General features: G+C 40.2%; 2 protein-coding genes across 2 annotated transcripts; one reads left to right on the top strand and one right to left on the bottom strand.

Annotated features, from left to right (window-relative positions):
- Positions 1 to 1103: 1103 nt before the first annotated feature.
- On the bottom strand, positions 1104 to 15933 carry spats2 (spermatogenesis associated serine rich 2). The gene is made up of 13 exons (XM_041060205.1): positions 15827 to 15933; positions 13323 to 13592; positions 12198 to 12277; positions 11185 to 11293; positions 10574 to 10623; positions 10067 to 10289; positions 8863 to 9042; positions 8577 to 8712; positions 5247 to 5305; positions 3423 to 3532; positions 3098 to 3200; positions 2170 to 2318; positions 1104 to 2037 (listed from the first exon to the last, which is right to left on the bottom strand). Exons 2-13 carry the CDS (start codon positions 13342 to 13344, stop codon positions 1786 to 1788), a joined length of 1473 nt encoding a protein of 490 aa, XP_040916139.1. The 5' UTR covers positions 13345 to 13592; positions 15827 to 15933; the 3' UTR covers positions 1104 to 1785.
- A 1450-nt stretch (positions 15934 to 17383) lies between these two features.
- On the top strand, positions 17384 to 21200 carry pym1 (PYM homolog 1, exon junction complex associated factor). Its single transcript, XM_041066293.1, has 3 exons — positions 17384 to 17650; positions 19456 to 19549; positions 19849 to 21200. The coding sequence occupies exons 1-3, from the start codon at positions 17620 to 17622 to the stop codon at positions 20360 to 20362; spliced, it is 639 nt and encodes a 212-aa protein (XP_040922227.1). The 5' UTR covers positions 17384 to 17619; the 3' UTR covers positions 20363 to 21200.
- Positions 21201 to 21545: the final 345 nt, after the last annotated feature.

Raw genomic sequence — 21545 nt, 5'->3', positions numbered from 1 at the left:
AGCCATAAAAAAGATCTGTGAAGCCAATACCGACCTTCCAATGCATTCATCAGTTTGATCAATTTTACTTTCACAGATGGGATAAAGTGAGTACATAACAAGGGGAAGAGCAGATGTTGCACCTTATTCTCGCTCGTTTCGCATGTCTGCTGTACAAGTACCATCTGTTTAGAAAGCTGTCATGATGCAGACATCCATGTTTCTAGAAAGGCAAATGTGAAGTCTCTCTGTGACCGAAGGCAAGCATGTCATTAGTATGCCATTCATGTGCATATAACACACAAAAAAAACAAAAATCCAAAACAAAGAACAAACTGCACGAGTGGAAGAAAATCCACCTGAATAAATGTCAATAACTATGAAACAGCACGTGGACAGTTTCCGCTGTTGTGGGTTTTAACACAACGTTTAACTTTATTCTACAAAAGGTAATGAGCCCTCTCTTTGTTAAAAAATAACTGACGGCAAGCCAAGAACAACAGCACAAATGATAACCCTGTGGCCCAGTGGGAGGGCGATACATCACTGCCTTAGGCAATATTTAAGGGAATAGTTGAACATTTCGGGAAATGCTATTATTCGCTTTCTTGCCGAGAGTTAGATGAAAAGATAGATACCACTCTCACGTCTTTATGGTAAACGTAAAGCTGGAGCCTGGAGGCAGTTAGCTTAGCTTAGCTTAAAGAGTGAAAACAGGGGGAAACAGCTAGCCTTGCTCTCCCTGGCACATAAGTCCCCGTAAAACCACAACTTGTAGTTTTTACACTTAAGTTTTTGTACAAAAATAAACAAGACAGGAAGGGTTAATTAGTGAGCTGCAGAGGTGTTGGGAGGAGTCATGTTGTTACAATAAGACAGGTAACGAGGCTGTTTCCCCTGTTTCTGGTTTTTCTCCTAAGCTAAGCTAACCAGCTGCTGCCTGTAGCTTCATACTAAGGGTTCTGACACGACTGGTATCGAACTTCTCCAACTCTCAGCCAGAGAGCAAATGAGCACATTTACCAAATGCTGGGAACTATTCCTCTGAGAGCAACTTCTGCGTTCCTCTCCAACACATCTAAGTCCTAGCGTTAACAAGTTCCCTACTGTTTGTAGCAGCCATACGAAAAGCTCTGGATTATAGTTTGATATGTTTCATGTTTTTTTTTTTTTTTTTTTTTTAAACCTTGCAAAGATTAACGATAGTCTGTAGTGTTGATTGCATGTCTATTCTCCTGATGACAAAAAAAAAATCCCGGTTCATGCTAGAACTAGTTGTGCACTTTCACTACGCTTTCCACGGTGAAGGCATTGAAATGGTTCTAGGAGACAAGAAAAATAAAAGATCTGAGGTGCAAATCAGAGAGCTGACATAAGCCACAGCAAAAATAGAAATAGTACTAAGAGTTCAACTTCAATAGTGCACAAAGTGTTGCAGATAATCCTGTCAGTTTCTGGCAGACCACTTAACTGCAGAAATTAACAACAGATCCTGACAGTAGCATAGCAATGAGATCTCTCAAAGGGGGGGCTAAAGATAGAAGCCGTTACCTTAACCAGGATGGGAGAAATGCAAAAAGGAAGAGCAATGAGAGAACAGAGAGAGCTTTTCAAGTTTGAAGGATGAATGGATCGACGTAGAGAGGTGGCACTACAGCTCAACTGATGGAAATATGTAAACTTGTATTCTATTCTTCATTGGAAGGAGTTAGTAGGGTGGGAGAGTGTGTGGGGTATGGGGTGGGTACAGGGGGGGAGAGTGCAAGGGTTAGTAGACAGGTTTGATTAAGGTGAAGATTTCCAATGTCAAGGACAGTGTGTCCGCGGAGGCCTTTGGGGCAGCCCGTTGTGAGAGGGTCGGTCTTGGTTGTAGGATGACGAGGAGGAATGGGAGGGACCTCTCAAGTTGTTGGAGTGCTGCGAAGTGTGACCGCCATCACTCTGGTAGCGGTGGTTAGCACGCCCAGCGTTCCTGTCGTGGTAGGAGCCGCCGTTATACCGCTGACCACCCGAGTGAAAACCCTGTCCCTGGAAAGTACGCCTGTTACCTTGGAAAATCTGAGGACAGAATTAAAAAGTCAGTCAGCATCTACAAAAAACATCTGCGCATCAGCATCTGCAACATCTGTGAAGCATGTGGCAGCTTCATGATCTGAATGTCTGACAAATATAAGCAGTGCTCCAGCTGACCTGTTTGGTTGGTGGGGGGCGGGTTTCACTGGGGGTGCTTTGGGTCTGGGCAGGAGGAGGAGGAGTTTCCAGCAGGCTTGGGCTGGCGACAGAGGAGGACGTGGAACTACAACGGGACCGATTTGAGTAGCCTGTACGTGGATGGTAAACTGTAAAAGAAACAAGGTAAATCATCATCCATCCTGGGACTGGTCTTATGAAGCAGGATTACTGAATCCTGGTCACTGAGCCGAGAAAATCTGAGGTTCTTAGTGACGTCACTGCGAGACGCATGTGAGGCGAGAAAACAAACCAGAACAACTGAAAGATCACAGAACATGAATTTACTAATATTTATAATCATATTTTGACACTTAAATGTTTAAATGTTTATTTATTTAAGCTGCATCCTCTATAAACATGTCAGCAGAGAGAGATCTTGTCTGGTTTTTTTCACCGTGGAATTATTTTACTGTTGTGCACCAAATCCACAGCTGCATTGTTTGCGCCCGGGACTGGTCAGCATGGAGACCAGAGCAACGAACATTAACATATAAATCAGGAGGTAACACACAGAGGATGCAGAGGCGACGAGGGAAGAGAGCTACGTTCAGGCAACACAGACTAAGCTGTATCCCGTCTATCGTCATGGGCAACGTGAGCTCGCTGGACTCTAAGACGGACAGGCTAACGGTCCTAGTGCTTACAGAACTAGAGGGACTTCTGTGGGTGTAGAGTTGTGCGTTTCACAGAGATGTTGCCGCAATTGGAAAAATTCCCTGCGGGGATAATTTTTTTCTGATTCTGAACATGACCTGGACATGACTGGTAATCCATTTTGTCAAAATGAAACACAGGATGTGAAACACAGGAAGGGAGCGTTTTCAGAACGTTTCACTCGAACACTGATAAGGAGGGCGATAAAGAAGAGACAAACAGGATTCTGTACCTGATCCAAACCCCAAGATGCTCGTCTTCAGCGGTTCAAGATCAAATGTGAATCTTACTGCTTTCCCAAGGTCCTCGTCGTATTTACGTTCACTCACAAAGTGCTGGGGAAAAAAGATATTATCAATTATATTAACGACCAGCAATAATTAACAGACTTGGAAAGGACAACTTACTTCAAATGAGCTTTGTAACTTGCTTTCTATTGCGGCTGAACAATTAACAGCTATTTCACATTTAGTCAACTCTGATGCAAAGTACTGAGTAACACACTGTGACACAGAGACAGACCAGGCCAAACTGGAGCAGCTGTATGTTGAAGGTACCTTGATGTCTGCACGCAGTTCAGTCAACTGCTCCTCAGACATGGACGCCGACTGATCTGTCAGCCGTCTGAGCTCCTCGGCTCTCTTCTGTCGAGCGTCCAAAATCATCACTGAAACACAGACACAAAATGTGATCTTTAACAAATACAAAGCTGGTTTTAATGAAACCAACAACAAAAAAAGACCATAAAACCACCTGAGAAGCAGGAAGTACAGAATGTTGTTTATGCTTTAAAAAGTGACTCAGATACTGATTATTATAATTTTAAAATTTTAATAATTTTCTAGTGACAGAATAACGGGGTAATCAATTAAATGCTTGAGCCTTAATAGCAATGTTCCTCATGGTACCAGTAAGTTTCAGTTTTCCTGAATTCTATCTGCTATTTTGAAATAAGTAGTACAAAGTGCAGCTGACTCAGCATCTATAGGTAAACAAGGGTCAAAGGTAAAGCTGTAAAGTTGCCCTGTACGATGCCAAACGTCTGTGAAAAACACTGAATCTACACAGAAGCTTTTTCCTTTTGATCCAGACGGACTGTCACACGAAAAAAACATGCACCCTTCGTGTATTAGCTGTGTTTTGATTCTGATCTTGTGTTTTTAGTGCAAATATAAGAAATGTTATCATGAATATAAACAGCATAAACAGCTTTTCACGTGTTTCTAGCAATGGTGTTCAAGTGATTTAACAACAGGCTGTTTAATGTCCAAAACCAGGACCACAGGTGACCTGAAGCTATGAGTCGATCAAACAAAAATTATTTGCCAATTCTCATAATCCATTAATTATTTCAGTCACTTTTTGAGCAAAAATACCAACTATTCTTTGCTCCTAACTTCTCCAGTGCTTTGATTAGCTTTTTTTCTCAGTTTTATATCATTATTAACTGAAGAATTTTTGCTTCTTTTGCTGCTTTTTTATTTTTTGCTTTATGGCCGTATTTTTTTTAAAAAGTAAACTGAATATCTGTGGAATGTGGATCCATCACCTTCGACTTTAGGAAACTGTGATGAGATGGACACTTATAAACCAAATGATTAGCCGATTAATTGATAAATTTGCAGATTAATAGATAATAAAAAGTGACAGCCGCAGCCCGAAGCAGTATCAGCTTCAATACCGCTGTCTGGTACCACTGGTCCCTGCGGTACCACAGTGGGGATGAATAAGGATCATTATATCCTGGAGTGTACTATACAGAGCAAACATCTTTTTATGTTTTAAAGCGTGTGGATTCAGTGCTGTTTATCAGTAACATCTTTTCCTTCAGGAGAGCAAAATGGTTTAAGGAAACCTGTCGGTTAATATTAATGTAATGCAGGAAGGAGATTAGTGGAAGGTAAATTTTGAGGAAATCTGGCTTTTGTAATGTCAAAGACGTGCTGCAGTTTCTTCGCTCTCCTCTCAATTCCCCACACACCTTGCACAAAGGCAGCATTGAGTCTCCCTTGACACCTGACACTATTCACTTTTTCCAGGCCTGGAACACACAACACTCTGCACTGAGAGGACAGAATGAGAGAGAATGGCCTACTTGGACAAATATGTGGTCTTGCTCTGTCATGTTACATACATACACACACACAAACACACCCACAATGGTATGCTCTAGGTATATCTGGACCCTAAGGGCAACACTGCAGGTTTCAGGAAACTGGGACTTGCTGTTCCACAACAATCTCTTTTACTGCTTTTCTGGAAGTGATTTAGGTCAGATTCTCCAGGCCCTCGAGTCAGGTGATCGTATTATGTGAAGAATACTAGTAGTTCCTGGGTGGTATGTAACAAGCAGTCTACATACTGGAAAATGCAGTACTTACTGGAGTCTGCTTTCACTTTATCCATTTCTGCCAGTAGAGTCACTTCTCTGTCCATTAAACTAGAAAGAAAAAGAGAGAGAGAGAGAGAGAGAGAGAGAGAGAGAGAGAGAAAAGGGTCATTTTTCTTTACTCAGTCCAAGATAAGGAGAAATATTGTGCACGCTGACTTTGCACTCAGAGTGCAGAGTAATTCCAATAACATTAAACAAAGAGGAGGTTGCATCATCACTTTGGGATCAGAAATACAGCAGCGTCAGTGGATGACAATGTAAAACAGCAAGTGCAATACAGTTAGTACATACTCAGACCATAATCACATGATGCTGAATTATTATTGCTATTATATCACAGTTTAATTTCTGGTATCTACGACGAGCTGCAGAGACAACTAAGACACAAGAAGCTGGGAGACAAAGCACATTTAAATTATGCAAAGAAAAACTTCCATTTCTTGGCACTAGTTTCAGATCCAAGTCCACTTAAAGGTGCCCTGTGGAGTTTTGGATGACTAGTAGCACCGTGGAGCACAGCGCGTCCTCCTAAGGACGCACACAGGCGACACTGCACACGCACATTCCAGCTGCTTTTTGCTTTCTGATGGTGGCAGTGAAGGAGAACACGGATGTAAATGAGGAAGGATTTATTTTAGGAGGAACATGTTTCATTCTTCACCTTTGTTGTTAGGTGTCAAGTATACCCACAACGGGTCTTGGCAAAGAAAAACACATTTAAACATAACTTGGGTACATTTAACACCTCAGTGCGATTCAAACAAAGAGCCTGTTGGATCGTCTGACAGGGAATGCAGAACTGGGGATATTTTTTTTTATACATTTATATAATTTTATGGGAAAAAAAAGGACAATCTGGCAATCATGGCCGCTTTACAGAGCAATCAACCAGGTGTGCGGAGCTGAGAAAGAATGCAGGGCTCCCTCAGGCTCTTTTCTTTTCCTCTCTAATATTTCCCAATACAACACCATGGATGCCTTCAAGGATAGACTGGCCAAAAATGAACACCATTCCCCATTTTCCCCCAATTTTTGTGCAATCTACTGTGTTGAGACTACAAGACATGAAAAAGAACGATGCAGCCAGGGAGAGAATATGACGGCAGGCTTTTTGCACAGCCTTTGAGTGAGGCATTGCGAACAGATATAACACATAGATGTTTTAAGACAGTTGGATATCAATACAGCCCTGCGCTGATCCTTGGGGTCTAAGATAAACAATTCTGCCTTCAGGCGGTTGGATGACACATTGTTCAACCTAGTTCGAGAACACCGATCTCTTTACAGTCATGATCTCTCTCTCTGCCTTGCAGCATTTTAAAGCTTCACAAGTTCACAAGTAGATATTCACAAGTTATGTGGATAACTATACAGTGTTTTTGACAGCTGGCTGACAGCCATTAGCATGAATTAGGCTGCACACATGGCCTACTTTTTCATCTGTCATCAAACACTTTCTATGGCTGAAAAATTAAACTGACATTATCTATTTTCCTCCAGTCGAATATCCAATTGTTAAAAGGCAGATCTATGACTTACTGTGGAGTTCTCTGTCTATTTTCCACGGTTAGTGAGCATCTACTTTTGTGCTGGCTGCCATTACATCAACAGCAATGTTAGTCTTAGCCACAGAAGTGCTTTAAGAGTCTCATGAGAACTGAAGGTGTTGAACACAACCAGAACAATCTGTCTTTTATATTTGTTAAACTGACAGAGTGCTTAACTTTTACAGGCCAGCGCAGCAGAGGCAGGGAGCTGAGAGAGGAGCTAAATGGATATCCCATTCAGCTTAGAATATCGACCAGAAACCACGGCATCGTGTTTCAGCTCTGCAGAGAGAATGACGGAGCAGCTCACTACGAGAAATGCAGTAAATACTTACAATATTTCAGATTTTGGAGTCAAGTATGCTGGATGCTTCTTTTCTAATGAGGATTAAAAGTTAATCTTTAACCTACTACCATCAGTTAGCCAGTGAGCTACTTATCTGCTACTGGCATCCTCAGCAATTACCAAATTCATTAAAGAAAAATTAATAAAGTTTCTCATTCAAATGACTTGTCATGACCTAAACTGGTTAATGCCAAACGGAGCTGAATCTGGATTTTTTTTTCCGTCTTAATAAATTAATTCATTTATTTTGTATTATGGTCTTTATTTCATTTCATGCCTCCCACCACAGAGTCTTGCTTGTAATATATTACTAAAAAAAAGGGTAAAACTAAAACCTCCATAAAAAACATTCTACAGATTTATATGTAAAATAATTCATCCAAGGTTTAAAGACAGACCATCAAAGCGAATGACCTATAATGATCATTTCTTGTTTCTTGGTGTTGTTTCCAAGGTTCAACATATAAAACCGTCTGTTTCCTATTATGCAAAACTCTGTCCCAGAGTCATCAAGAAGGACAAAGGTAAGAAAATGCCCTTTGACTCAATAATGTTAAAGCAAAACCTACACCACGTCACCAAAACGCAACACAAAGAAAAAAAAAATCATGGAACACAAACAGCTCTTTTCAACCCAGTGGTTCCAGGAACTATGGACCTAGATATATTAACTTGAATGTGAAAAATATCTGATGCAGAACTGCAATGATTAGTCAATCATAATATTCTCAGGTTTCAGTTTCTTAAATGTGAGGATTTCCTGCTTTTCTTTGTCATAAATGAGAGTACACTAAATACCTCTGGGTTTGGGACTATTGGTCAGAGAAAACAAGTAAACTTAAGACATGACTGTGGGTTTGGAGAAAGTGTAAATGGGCTTTATAGACTAAATAACTAATCAATTAAACTGAGAAAATGATCAGAGGATTAATAAAGAAATGAAAATAATTGTTTGCTGCAGCCCTAGTCTGGTTATTTATTTCTGAATTAAGCTGGAATCATGGTTCAGTCGTACATTTCAACTTAATACTGCCACGAGTGATTTTCTAGCAGAGCAAAAGAAACTAAATTCCTCCTTAAGGCACTGAAACTGATTTCCGATAACAATAACAACTGGTGATGGCGAGCCCTGCAAACCCCACTCCTAAAGTTCCTGAACCATCAGAAAGCACCACCCCCAGAGCACTGACTCTTTCTACATCTGGAACTTTCGTATAGGAGATAAATTTAGTCCCTGGTTCTTTTTCGGTTGAGAGGCAGGTTTAGTTCAAGAGTTCCTAAAGGAAGTTCTTGGTCCCATGGGACCGATTCTGTGGAGGCTTAAATACCTTAAACGTATGCTAAATATCTGATATCAACACGCATTAAATATTTTATTTCAGCTGCAGCCAAGACCAGAGACAGATTTTAAAAGAAATTTACGTACCAGCTCTGGAGCTCAGCAAACGTCTGCTTCATCCTCTTGATTGAAGAGTCCATCTCCTCCTTGACCACCATCCTGTATCGAGTCAGCGAGGCAGTGCATCTCTGCAGGTCTTTCACAGAGCGGTCTATGTTGGAAGCTGAGGGGCAGATTTTAAAAAAGACTCATGGACATGTTGAAGGAAGACCATGCTGGACCTGTGCCCTCGTAACCACTCACAGTCCTTTATCAATTATTGAATTAAATATTTTATATACTAATATTAATTTGGGAGTTAAAGGTGTCTAACCGATTTTCTTGACTGCTGGTGATCCTTGCTCATCAGTGGTGGGTGCTAATGAGGAAGTGGGGGGATGTGAATTTGAGCCTGGCCTGCGTCGGATCTTGTTGCCTCTGGGACCCTGGTGATTCCTGCCCTCTTGTTGAGAGGCGGGACTTGGAGCGCTACCTTGACTTTCTGCTTCTGCACCTGTGGGACGACAGATAACTTTACCACCAATAAAATAAGTCATTTCAAAACTAACTCTCCCCAGAGTAGCTGACAACAATTACCTGACTTGGTAATTTTTTTTTAAATACCCAAGATTCATATCATCACATCTTTGACACTGTAAAAAATTACTGGATTATCAAAAACTACTTCGGACTACTGGAAACGTGAGTATGTGCGCACTCATGAGATCTTTTTGTTAACATAATTAAGGTCCACAAACTACTATATAAGACTTCCTGTTCTGATCTGTGCTTTGTGGGAAACTTTCACTTGCAAATGTGTTATCAAAAGAGCAAAAACAAAAATTTCAGCAGCACAGTGCTTCCAAGTCCTGTTGACAGAAATCAGAAGACGAAAACATAACAAATGTAAAATTGTCAGTAGATGCATTAAGGGACCTATGAATACCTTAAACATAGTAATACAGCCGTCAATGTCATGTCTTTAGAGCAGCACTGTGCTGCAACCACAATAAAGAAGGAACGGTTTGACATGAAGTTAGATGTTTAAAAAATGTTTTCAAAAAGTAAAGTGGTCCATAATGGGAGGCAGTCAAGGAAACTTGACAGATATTATTACAGTTTCCAATATTATTACATTGCCAGACAACTGGTGAATGCAACATGTTCTTTTAATCACTTGTTCCTGAAATGTAAGTACTATAATCTGTTCATACTAATGGTTCTTGCGATATGGACCATTTTTACCAAATTTAAACACAGTTCACTGAACCTTTGCGAAAACAGTTCTCAGCACTGTGCCCTGTAAGCTTTCCACACTGCAGCCCAACATCCAGACTAGTGCAGGAATCTTTTTTCTTTAAATGGTGATAAGGGCAGACTTGTATATATCCACACTAACTACACTCAGTGAAGCAGGTAATCTTCACCTCAGCATGGCAGCATAAGAAAAAAAAGAATTAGTCCTTCCTAAAATCCCTCAGCCTTTGCTCTTTTTGCTTTTATCATTGACCACATTTTGGATGAAGAGCTGTTATTACCGGTGGTTTCGGATGTAGCGGGTTCAGAGTCCAGCTCAGCTGCATCCAGGGAGGCAGAGTCCAACTGTTCACTCAGAGAATCAAGTGACTCTCCATCCATTACAGATCCGTTGGCATGAAAGCCGTTCATCTCATCTTTGCCCTCCTCATGCAATGTGGCCTCAGGGGGAGCAGGCTCTGCTGAGGCCTCTGGCTGAGGCTTGGGCTTCTTTTTCTTCTTGGGCTGGACACAGAAATATCAGTGTCAGACTCCTTTATTAAAGTTATCTTTGTTCATTATCTCTTTCCTAATCAGCGCAGTCACCAGGGTTGGCTGGGCTCAGATAAAGACGACATTTGTGCCACAACAGCGTTCACAATTCAAAACTGCTTTAAACCACAGTTTACAATTAATGAAGGGAACTTTAAACATCAAGTTTTAAGAAGTACAGCAATCAGTTTCGAATATTTCATAACTAAGGGTGATATAACTCTGCTAACTCAAGAAAGAAAAGTTCCGGTTCCCACCTTCTTTTTGCCTGTGACATTCCACTCCTTCAGGATCTCAACCGCACTGCCTAAAGCGTAAAAGCAAACAATGATGACGAAGGTACAGTAGTGACATGACTCAGGTTAAAAACCTTGTAATAGACATGTCAACATCAGAATGCCCTGAGGCGTTGTTTAGACACTGCTAAATGAGGAACAAAGCAGTCTGACGTACGGGAACAACCTTCTGTTTCTAAAATTAAACCTGCGAAACTAAAGGCACGCATGTGACGCTCGGCCTCTGAATGCAAAGCATGGAATGCATGACAGTAAAAAAAAGTTGTGCTCAAGGTGAAGCACAGGCATTACGGTCAGAACAACAGGACAACAGGTTTGACTCAAATGCAATAAATGCATTGGGGAAAGAAGTTTGCAAAGTGTTTGAAATATATGTGGAAGTAGGGATTACATATTAGCTTACATGATATACAGTAGGCTATCTAAAATGATTTTGTTTGTGTGGTGTAATCATGACCATCTAACTGCCCTAAAACATGCAATACTACTAGTTTCACGTGAAAGCATTTCTAAGCAAGCTCTGAGGGCCAATTATTTCCCTGCCTTGGGGTCAAACATGGACGTCATCATACCTTCTAGGAAAGCTTGAACGGCCTTGTCAACACAGTTCTCAAAATGCTGCAACACCAGCACAATCTCATTGTTGCTTTTGTTGGGGACAACTGCCCTGACAGCACTGATCTGTGAAACAATTAAAAAAAAAAACACACAAAGTGTAAGAGAAACAGGATTTAAAGCGATCTTAAATGACTCTCAATTCAATTTACTGTAAACTCACACTGAATGTGTCATAACATTTCAATAAACACATCACTGAACTCTTGGTCTTATTCACATACTACAAATATGAAAATACAAATATTTTAACACTCACTTATTTTTTGCAAACCAATAAAAACACACACAGGCAGCTCCAGTGCAAATATTTAAAAAAAAATTTTAAAAATCAACAGCTGAGTTGTTCTATGTTGTTATTTCTTGAACTGCTATCCTTAACTCACATCACCGTTTCTGATAATCAAGAAGTGTGTTAGCAGTTTTGGGACTACTTTCAATGTAAAACATTATGACACCACCATATAACTGCAATGTCCCATTTTCCTTAAGTTGTTCCATTATAGATTAACAGCTTTAAAAGAGGACAGAGGCTCCCGGCCGTGAGACTACGTAAGGATTTACCTCAAGCAAAGTCATGTTTCCAAGGAATTTCAAGTAATCGAAAGTGCTGAGATATTGACCATGTCAGTAACATTTAGAGACACTGATAAATTACTGCCCATTTAGACAGGAATAATCCATGAGTCAACACTCATACTATAACTGTTGCTCACACTCTGACAGCTTGCCCTCTCGTGTTTACTGATGCCAAAAGCCAGCTCACTGGAAAACTGTTGAGCAGAGCCCATAACTAATATTGCTGAATGTCAAATAGTCCACCAACACAGAGTGGAAATGCCTAACTTTGGGAGAAGTCAATTATATTCCTCAAATTTAGTGTTTTCTTTCATTTTTGTTTCAAATTTATCCTTTAACTAACATTAAAAAAAAAAAAGATGTGCACGTGCAGTGTGTGGATATTTCTTACCTTCTCCTTCATCCTCTCAGCCGTTCCTCCCTGGGACATGACCATTTTTGAGCGAGTGTCAAACACCACCCCAGAAGTATCTGGAAGTATAACGAATACTAATCTCCATTTTCTGTTCAGGCCTTGAATCGCATTTGCAAACCACTGTAGAACATTATTTGCAAAACAAAACAACTGCTAAACATCTTCAGAGATTTCCAGCAAAGGGTTGTCGGCCATGTCTGTTAACCCTAATCATATTATACTGGCAGGTTTGTGCTTGTGAAGTCATTTGTCTTCATCTCAAGCACAAAGACACATGAACAGCCATGTTTATCTACAAGAACAAATCAGACAAAACAACTGTCTTTAATAAGTAGAAAACTGATTTGATGTGTCAGAATTATTTGTCTAAAACGACACACAATGAGGAAATGAGGGCGCCAGCATCACTACTCAGTGCAATGTGGAGGAGGACAGACATGTTACTGAGGCATTTAAGCACAGCAACTTCAGCTACCAGCACAATCAGCAAGCCCTTGTGAAAATACAAAGAGACAAAAACTCATCACATCTGTGCCTGAACAGTCTGGAATCTGTGTCTGATTTCAGTGACTAATAGCCACTGAAGGCCTCCAAAAAGACATTCTTGCAAGAGGAACAACCTCAGAGTTCCTTCTATCACAGGCGAAATAAAAACCGGGCTGAGAAACAGCTGAGTATGATGAGTCGGGGTAAAGTCCAAAGTTAATCTACGGCCATTTATAGACAAGACAGAAAAAAAAACCCACTGCTGGACCCTTGTAAAAGTTGTTTTTCCTGTGCATGAAAGTAGGTTAAAGTCACCGTAAGTATCAACAGCATTTTTCCTTTTGAAACTAGCCAAAATTTCTGTGAAAAAGTACTGCTGTCCATTACATCACAGCCACAATTTTGAGAGAACTCCTTTAGATTGCATGCGAGAACAATTATGCACACATTCGCTTGATAGATAAATTATAAATTGGACCTTCTTCAGCTAAACGCAGTAGCCATTAAAACAAATTTTCACTGTGCCTTTGTGCACTTAATGCATACAAAACATTAAATACAGATTTATTTGAGCTCCATTCTTTTTTTAAAAGAGTTTATATAACAAATACATACCCTTTTGGTTTTTCTTCGCCATGTTGTCATACAGACGTATCCGAGAAATGCTTGGTTTTATGCTCCTTCAAGACTACAAGACTGGTGTTCAAATAAGGGCTCCAAGTGTGTTAACCTTCACTTCGAGTTTTTCTTCTTTGAGATGCCAAAGAGCCTCACAACTAGCAGGAGGACTGGCAGAACAAGGTTCAAGATCAATCCTCCAACATTTAAGCAAAGATTCAGATTTTTCTTCTTGTTTCTTCACCACGTTGATCTGTTGATCCAAATCTGTGGGAGGAAAATGGAGGAAAAACTCAGCTGTGCTGTAAGAAACAGTGATCAAAAATGTTTTTTATGCCAGCTTCTTAAATGTAGAAAATTAATGTACCCTTGAAAGTGACTGTAGCTATGTTGTATGAAGCAAAAATGCACAGAGAGCAAACCTCCACTTTCGTAAGATCTGAAACTGTGAATGCAAATCAGATGAAATCCATTTCCTCCGGCAATATAACATGAATGAAAAACAGATTTCAATAAATTATTGTCTGTCTGGCAGAGCATTTTCCAAAAAATCTGCAGTTAATATTGTCCTTGGCAATACTGCTGAATTTAGTTTGGGGGAAAAAGTTAGTAGGGCTTCAGAGCAACACATCTTTGAAGGGTATTTCCTTTTTCTCAGCTCTCTGCAGGAGTGGCTGGTGATAACGTTATGAGGGCAACACACAATATTTATCATGCATTCACAGTCTAGGCCCTTTGAATCGGCTAACGATGATTGTAAATTAAAGCATATAACACAATGACAATTGTTTTTAATGATCAAAAATGACTTCAAATATTTTGGATTTTCCCACAGGCAAGCTGATGTGCTCTTGGACCCTGTTTCACCTTTCCATGTGGTTTAAATTTTATCGCAATTCAATTTCGTTCCTGAAAAAGCAGTATCATCTTGGAATTGATGCCATCGGCACGCTGAACAATCAATACTGTACTGGTACGTCAGACTCTCTCGCTGACTGCTGCCATATCTGAGTTTACTTTAATTATGTCCCCTTCTAGCCTTAAAAATGCTTGAGCCAGACGCTCAGTAATCTGAACCCATTTTTATGAGCCAGCTGTTTCCCTCTTTTAGGTTTCAGTTTCTGACCCTGGTTCTCTAGAAAGGGAAACTTAGAAGCTGTACAAACTCACACCCTTCTGATTAGGACTTGGCATGCCACAGTCCTGGTTCCGCCACACCTTTTACAGACGTCAAGATCGCACGTACAACAAGTGACACTGCAGCAGCTAGTCATGCACACACTAGGATGCATTGTGTTTATCAAGAGGGATGGTGCTTGAATCTTCAACAGAGCCAGGTGCACTTGTGTTGAGTGATGCAACCGAGGAGAAGTGCTAACTCAGCACTCAAATAAAGGCATTTAAAGTGAGGAAGTTTGCCCGTCTCAACGAGGAGGATATGAGTGGCACCTCAAAGTGGGAAACTAGAGGGGCTTCTGTCACACTAACAAGCCACATAAAGCCAAACTCAAACAAGGTTTTCACTGAGATTCAGCATAACTGGAAATCTTTTTCACAACCACTGCTAAATAACTTAATCTCCTGACATAAAAAGCATGAAATGTCTTCGTAGTGCAGTCGAACATGGTGCATTTCTTAATCCAGGCTAAAATATCCTTAATTAAAACCATATAACATTGAGCTGTAGAAAGATAGACGGAGATCCCTATCATCACTTGCTATCATCTGAGATAATAATGTATTTCAATTACTGTCGCCCATGTCACTTGGTTTTCTGCAGAAGTCAAATCTGAATTCGGATTTCACTGCAAAACAGCTGTAAAATACACACACACACACACACACACACACACACACACACACACACACACACACACACACATCCAAACAGACAAGGTTGCCCAACATCTCAGAAAAATGATAAGGCTAGCTTTTTGCGTCCTGACCATTAAATAACCAACTTCGTGTTAATGTTAGCTAACTGACCCTGTTTGCTGAACGGTGTGAACTAGATTTCTTCTCACACATATATGCTTTAAATTGCTCGCTTTTCTAGCCCTAACATATTCTAATTAAAATTTACCTGCACAATAGGGTCTCTCCTTCATCTCAGTGCAGCTCATTTCACATTTTTGGCTCAACTCCGGAGGTTACGTTAACGTTAGCTTGCTAGCATTACCTAACGTTACATGATTAGCTTTGCAGAGCCCTGCGCGACTGTCCGCAACAATTTGCCGTTAACGTTACAATAGCAAAACAACAGCGACACAGACTCCATGCAGCATGAAGTATAAACGTCTTTTTTATAGATGGACCCTTGAATAAAGCCGCAGCTAGCGCGCAGCTAGCACACTGCTTGGCTTTTATTATTCAATGCTCTGCTGTAAGGCTAACCCCCACTTAGCTCCACAATCAAACAGAGAAAACACTACTAAAGCCTTAGTTTTCGTATCAGTGATTAGTTCACCCTTTTAGTAGTTAAACATGAATAAAATACGTACTTGGTGTTGGCAAGAAAACTGAACAGTAGATTCTGGAAACGGGATACCGCAGCTCCTACCGCCAGCCGTCTTTAATGCCAAGCAGTCTGCTGTGGGCAATATTTTCCTCCACCAGACTCCCTCAGGGTTGCCAGGTTGGGCTCAAAGAACCCCTCCTTTTAATAGGTTTCGAGCATTTCTAAACAACTTGTTCACTTTTTCATAAAAATCTTCGTCGGCACAGCAGCAGTCAGCGTGAACTAAACTGTGGCTCAGTTTTCAATGCTTTCACACAAAGTGCATTCTTTCAAACTCCGTCAGTTCACAGTCCATTTTGCACATGCACACTGAGGTAAAATTCACTCAGATGTATGAATAATTGCTCAATCGCTGTTATACCATGAACATACACACCTCGACTTACTACTTCAGCTGTTTTTAGTGTGAAACTTCAATGTCACCTCTTGTTCTTTTCCCATTAGTGTTACTTTGTTTGTGACTTTGTAAGCCAAAAGGATGTATTCTTCTTTCAAACCGCTGCTACCAGCTGCATTCAACTCCTACAGTTTTAACATTTTTATGGGAAATAAAGAACTGTATATAGTTCTGCCTCCATAAAGTAATAAAATGCAATTCTGCACACAGTTTTATTTGATTATTATCTTTACTAGAGTTTGTTTAAGTCACTTTTTTCTATGAGCTTGCCTCCATTTAAATATTATCTTTACCTGTTAGTTTATCCTCTGAAGAAAGACAATTATTAAAACAATGTACACGTCAATAACTGTTTGATGTTTTCCTTTTTAAAGAGACTGTGCAAAGGAAAACTTTCAGAATCTGCTTTTTTGTGTCCATCAGTTTATCTGAGTCCAAGGTGATGTCTTCAAATGTGTAGTTTTGTTAAAGAAACAGTCCAAAACCCAAACAGAAAATCTTTTTATTTGAGACACTGAAAACAGCCCATTTGGGGGAATTTCTGTTTGCAAAATGAGTTAAGTTCCCTCAAACATCATACATAGCTTTTCAGAGTTTTTTAGTGGTATTACTATACATTTATGATTACTTTTATTGTTACCAGTCTTCTCATTATTATACATTAGGTAGTTTTATTTTTTAGCAGTATTACTTTGATGGTGATGTTCTAATTTATGACTGGTCTGTCTGTCTTGTGTTTTTATCAAAGACAATCATAGCCTCTGTGAACACAAAGCAAGCAAAGTGTTCAACCAGTGAGTCTCAAAAGTAGCCTGATGTTTTACACAACTGACAGAAAAAGCTGTCAGTCACCGACATGAGTGAGACCATTGTGTACAATGGACGCAGGACGATGGTGTTTACTTCAACAAGCTCTTGTAACAAGTACTGTGCTTAAGTACCATTCTGAGGAACGTACACTTTACTTGATTGTTTACATGTTATGCCTCTCTATAGTACTAAACTTCAGGTCAGTGTTTCACACACATCGCTGCATCAAGAGTTAAAAAAATAAGCGTCCAAATTTCCAAACCTGGCAACCCGCGATCCATGTCGTCATTTCCGAAGTAGAAGAATTGGATTCGCTCGGTTTATCACCCTGTACCGCCCGATTACACGCACGGTTCAGGGATCGTTGTTTGGCATCCAGGGCCACAGTCTTCACTCTATTAGCTGTGTGTAGATGCTGTCATGACAGCTCTCACATGGAGGGAAGATACATCTTTAAAGCAAATGTTTAAAAAGCTGTAGCTGTTTTTACTGCGTGGGGTCTAAGTGAGCGGGGGGACGTTTGAGGACACCGTCCGATTGAGGGGAGCGGAGCCGCGCATTACACCAAAATGGCAACTCCGTATGTGACAGACGAATCTGGTAAGGCTGCTGCATGTGGCAGAGCTTTGTCTAACTGAAACAAAACCCTCTGCATTAAACAGAGAAACTACAATCGAGGCCGAGTCTTTCTTTTCCGTTCTGTTGTCAACAATAATAACGTGATAAACCACGTTGTTTTGCAGCTAGCTGATGCTAATCGTAGCTGAAATGGCTAACGCTTTAGCTTAGCTTGTAGCTACCGCACGTCCGTAGTTATCAGTCTGAAAATAGTATATATACATGCTCCTGTCAGGTACACATTTACTGTTTTACTTGATTAACTTTATGGTTTGTAGAGTTTTAAAAAGCCTGATTACTTTTATGCATATTGAGCTGACAGTTGCTACATTAGCCAGCAGCTAACGTTTAATTAGCTTCTTCTGCTGGTAGTCAAGTTCAATCAAAGTTTACTGACAAAAAAACCCCCCACAACCATCGCGATATTTAATTCACAGACCCAGTTATTTTGTTTTGTATTGATAAAAGTTTGCGTGTGAAAATATGGTGTTTTCATGTAACATTCAGGATTATTTAGTCTCTTGGAAGAGAAAGAAATTACTCACATTAACCGGCAGCGTGGGTTATTGTACTGCATGATGGTCAAACAGGTATTCACTGTTTGTTCACAAGAATACTAGCGTAAGATGAACTCAGAACATGGTTAGTATATACATACAAAGCATTTGAGTAGTTTCACCTAAGACTCTCCTCTCAGTTTGTTTGATTTGGATACTCCTCAAAACTATGAAGGATGTTAAAAGAAAGAAATAGAAGAAGTATTTTAGAAAAGTCCATCCCACTCCTGTCTTGTCAATCAAAACATGGTCCTTCAGATTTATATTAGTTGTAACAACACAAGCTGTATGACAGTATAACAGTCTAACTAATAGGCAGTCTCATGATGTATATTGATGTATTGCAAACCTTTACTACAGTATGTAAATACATTACAATAAATACAAAATATGAAGCCTGCTTACTAATATTGTCAGTATTTTACTAGAACATTTCCAGGGTCTAATAATCACTGTTTTGTTCTTGTTCTGGGTTTTTAGACTTAGGGTGAGATTGATTCAGTGTGGGACTGAATATGTGTGTTCTCTCTCTCACACACACACACACACACACACACACACACACACACACACACACACACACACACACACACACACACAACAAACAAACAAACACATACACTTAGTGCACAGTTTGTCAAACCAGTGATGAAGCCTCACAGGTTGAAGCTTTGGGGCTTTAATCTCAACGTGCACAGTGACATCTGGTGGTTTGTAAAACTTATAGCAGCCCTTCAAGACTGCACTACAACACCTCACAGACTTTATAGTTTCAATCTCCTGTGTGTAATAAAAGTCCAAGAGACCTGCTGTATGTGTTATTTATTAAATCTAAAAAAAAATCTTCTTCAGAATTGCTGCAGTAAATACACATATTATTGTGCACTATGTTGCAGTAAAATCAGTAATAAATGACAAAAAATGTTCAAAAAGCCCACACATGATATATTTCTATTGACAGGAAATATTAATGTACCTTCATGGTGTGTGGTTGGCCCAGTGTCCACTGTGGACTCGTGTATTTTAATGTTTTGGTCGATATTTATGTTATGAGTCGCAATGTTATGTGATTAGTGAATGTCCATGAAAATTGTACTGTATTTCTTCATCATGATAACAAACAAATCCAGCCCACAGTTGATAAAATACATTAAAATTGCTGAAAATTTTCAGGTGTGCTCATCATGCAGATATTTCAGTATTCTTTAAAGTGTTGTACCTGTTCTTCAGGGAAATATATTGCTGCCACTCAGCGACCTGATGGAACATGGAGGAAGCCGAGGCGGGTGAAGGATGGTTATGTTCCACAGGAGGAAGTCCCAGTGTAAGTGCACTTCTGCTTTCCCCTCCAGTTGTACACAGCGCACTATGAATCATAATTCTGTTGAGAAATCAATACAGATGCCACGATTAGTTGATTAGTCAATCGACAGAAGATGAATTGGTAACAATTTTTATGACTGAAGAATTGTTTTAGTAATTTTTAAGCAAAAAATGCCAAACTTTTGCTGATGCCAGTCTTTGGGATTTGGACTAAAGGTCAAACAAAAAAATAATATTTTAAGACGTATCCTGGGACCACTTCTGTCCTCTCACTTCAGTTCCTCTTTCTTGCTCTTTTAGCTATGAAAACAAGTACGTGAAGTTTTTCAAGAGCAAACCAGACCTGCCACCCGGCCTGAACCCGGCTGAGGCAGCTCCACCAAAGCAGCAGCAGCAGCAGCAGCAAAAGATCCCCGGTTGTGCAGACAGTGAGGGAGCCGGTCTCTCAAAGTCAGCCAAACGCAACATGAAGCGGAAAGAAAAACGAAAACAGCAGCAGCACCAGGGCCAGGATGGAGATGCGGATGTAGAATTGGTGAGCGATGCTCTAGAGAACGTCTCCATTTCGGAGGGCGGCGAGTCCTCGAACAAGACGGCAGCGCCGCCCTCTGTCTCGTCTCCCGATGATTCCTCAGCAGCAGCTGAAAAGGCCAAGAAAATCAAAAACCTGAAAAAGAAGCTGCGTCAAGTTGAGGAACTGCAGCAGAAAGTGGACTCAGGGGAAATAAAACAGCCGACAAAGGATCAGCTGGATAAGCTGGGTCGGGCAAAGGCCTTACAAGACGAGTTACAGCAGCTCGAGCGTGATTCTTGAAGCAATAAAGGACAGCAGCAGAGTCAGACAGACTGAACATACAAACTACACACCGAAACACAGGGAAGGGACATTTGCAGCTTTGTGGTCATAGCTTCCATTAAACATATTCTACCTGTTTGAAATTCATTATGAACTTTGGAAGTGAACATCCTCCCAGCGCCTTTCAAGCAGAGAACAACAGGATGTCTGCGTAGCAGGCACCACATCTTCAGAACTGACAAGCCTGTTCTTTAGATTCAAATCTCTAAATAACATTACGACTCCTGCTCACATACTTGTATTGGCCAGGTCATTCATTTATAAATATCCTTTAAGGACTTCATTGTGAATTGTTTTGTGCATGTCTGTCATCTCCATTTTTGTACCTTTCATAGCATCAGGTTTCACTTGAAAAAAATGTTTTCTGTTGAAGAGAATGTAGTTTGTTGACCTTTCTGCTTTAACAGTTTTGTCAATCATTGGATGGCCTCTTGTGGTCACACTAATGTTGAGTCTATACAGTCATTACATTAAAGCTACATGCTGCATAAATGTTTATCTCATATTGCTTTTTAGTAGCAGCGTTTGGAAGGCAGGACGTAAATTTGTAGAAAAACAACTATATTTTGGTGTCATTGGATATTTTGGAAACAAGTTATGCACTTAAAGGATGAGGCTGGTGATGTTGTATGTTTTACTTTTTGTCAGTAAATCCCACAAAAAGACAAAAAAACCAACAATGAATGGATGAAATATTGTCTGTGCAGCCAAAGCCTGATATAGCTTGTTCCTCTGTGCCATGGAGCTCCATTGTTTTCCAAAAATTATTAAAAACAAATCAATGACCCGCACTGTTGAACTGAATCACATGTTCCTTTGTTATGACCAACATGGGTAATGTAGTTACTCTGAGCTGAGCCCACATACAGAGTAATTTTAGAGAATTTTTAGCCTGAGTTGAGCCACAGGCACCACTTAAAGGGGCGCATTGGCATATTAATCTTGCATTTTCATAAAGTTGGTGAACTCACAAAAGACAGATCAAAAGTAGAATAGTTGGAATGGAAGCAGCAGAACCTGAGACATGCTGAGTTTTAGTTCCCTGTAGGGGTCAGGCCTCCAAAACAAAGGACAGCACCATCCCATAAAGCAATACAGTGGTAACTGCTAAATACCCATGTCTTTAAAACTCTACACTCTG

This window comes from Toxotes jaculatrix, chromosome 2 (genome assembly GCF_017976425.1).
Source record: "Toxotes jaculatrix isolate fToxJac2 chromosome 2, fToxJac2.pri, whole genome shotgun sequence".
In the NCBI taxonomy this organism is placed as follows: domain Eukaryota; kingdom Metazoa; phylum Chordata; class Actinopteri; family Toxotidae; genus Toxotes; species Toxotes jaculatrix.
The sequence above is the reverse complement of the archived record's forward strand: the minus strand, read 5'-3'. Positions and strand labels throughout refer to the sequence as shown.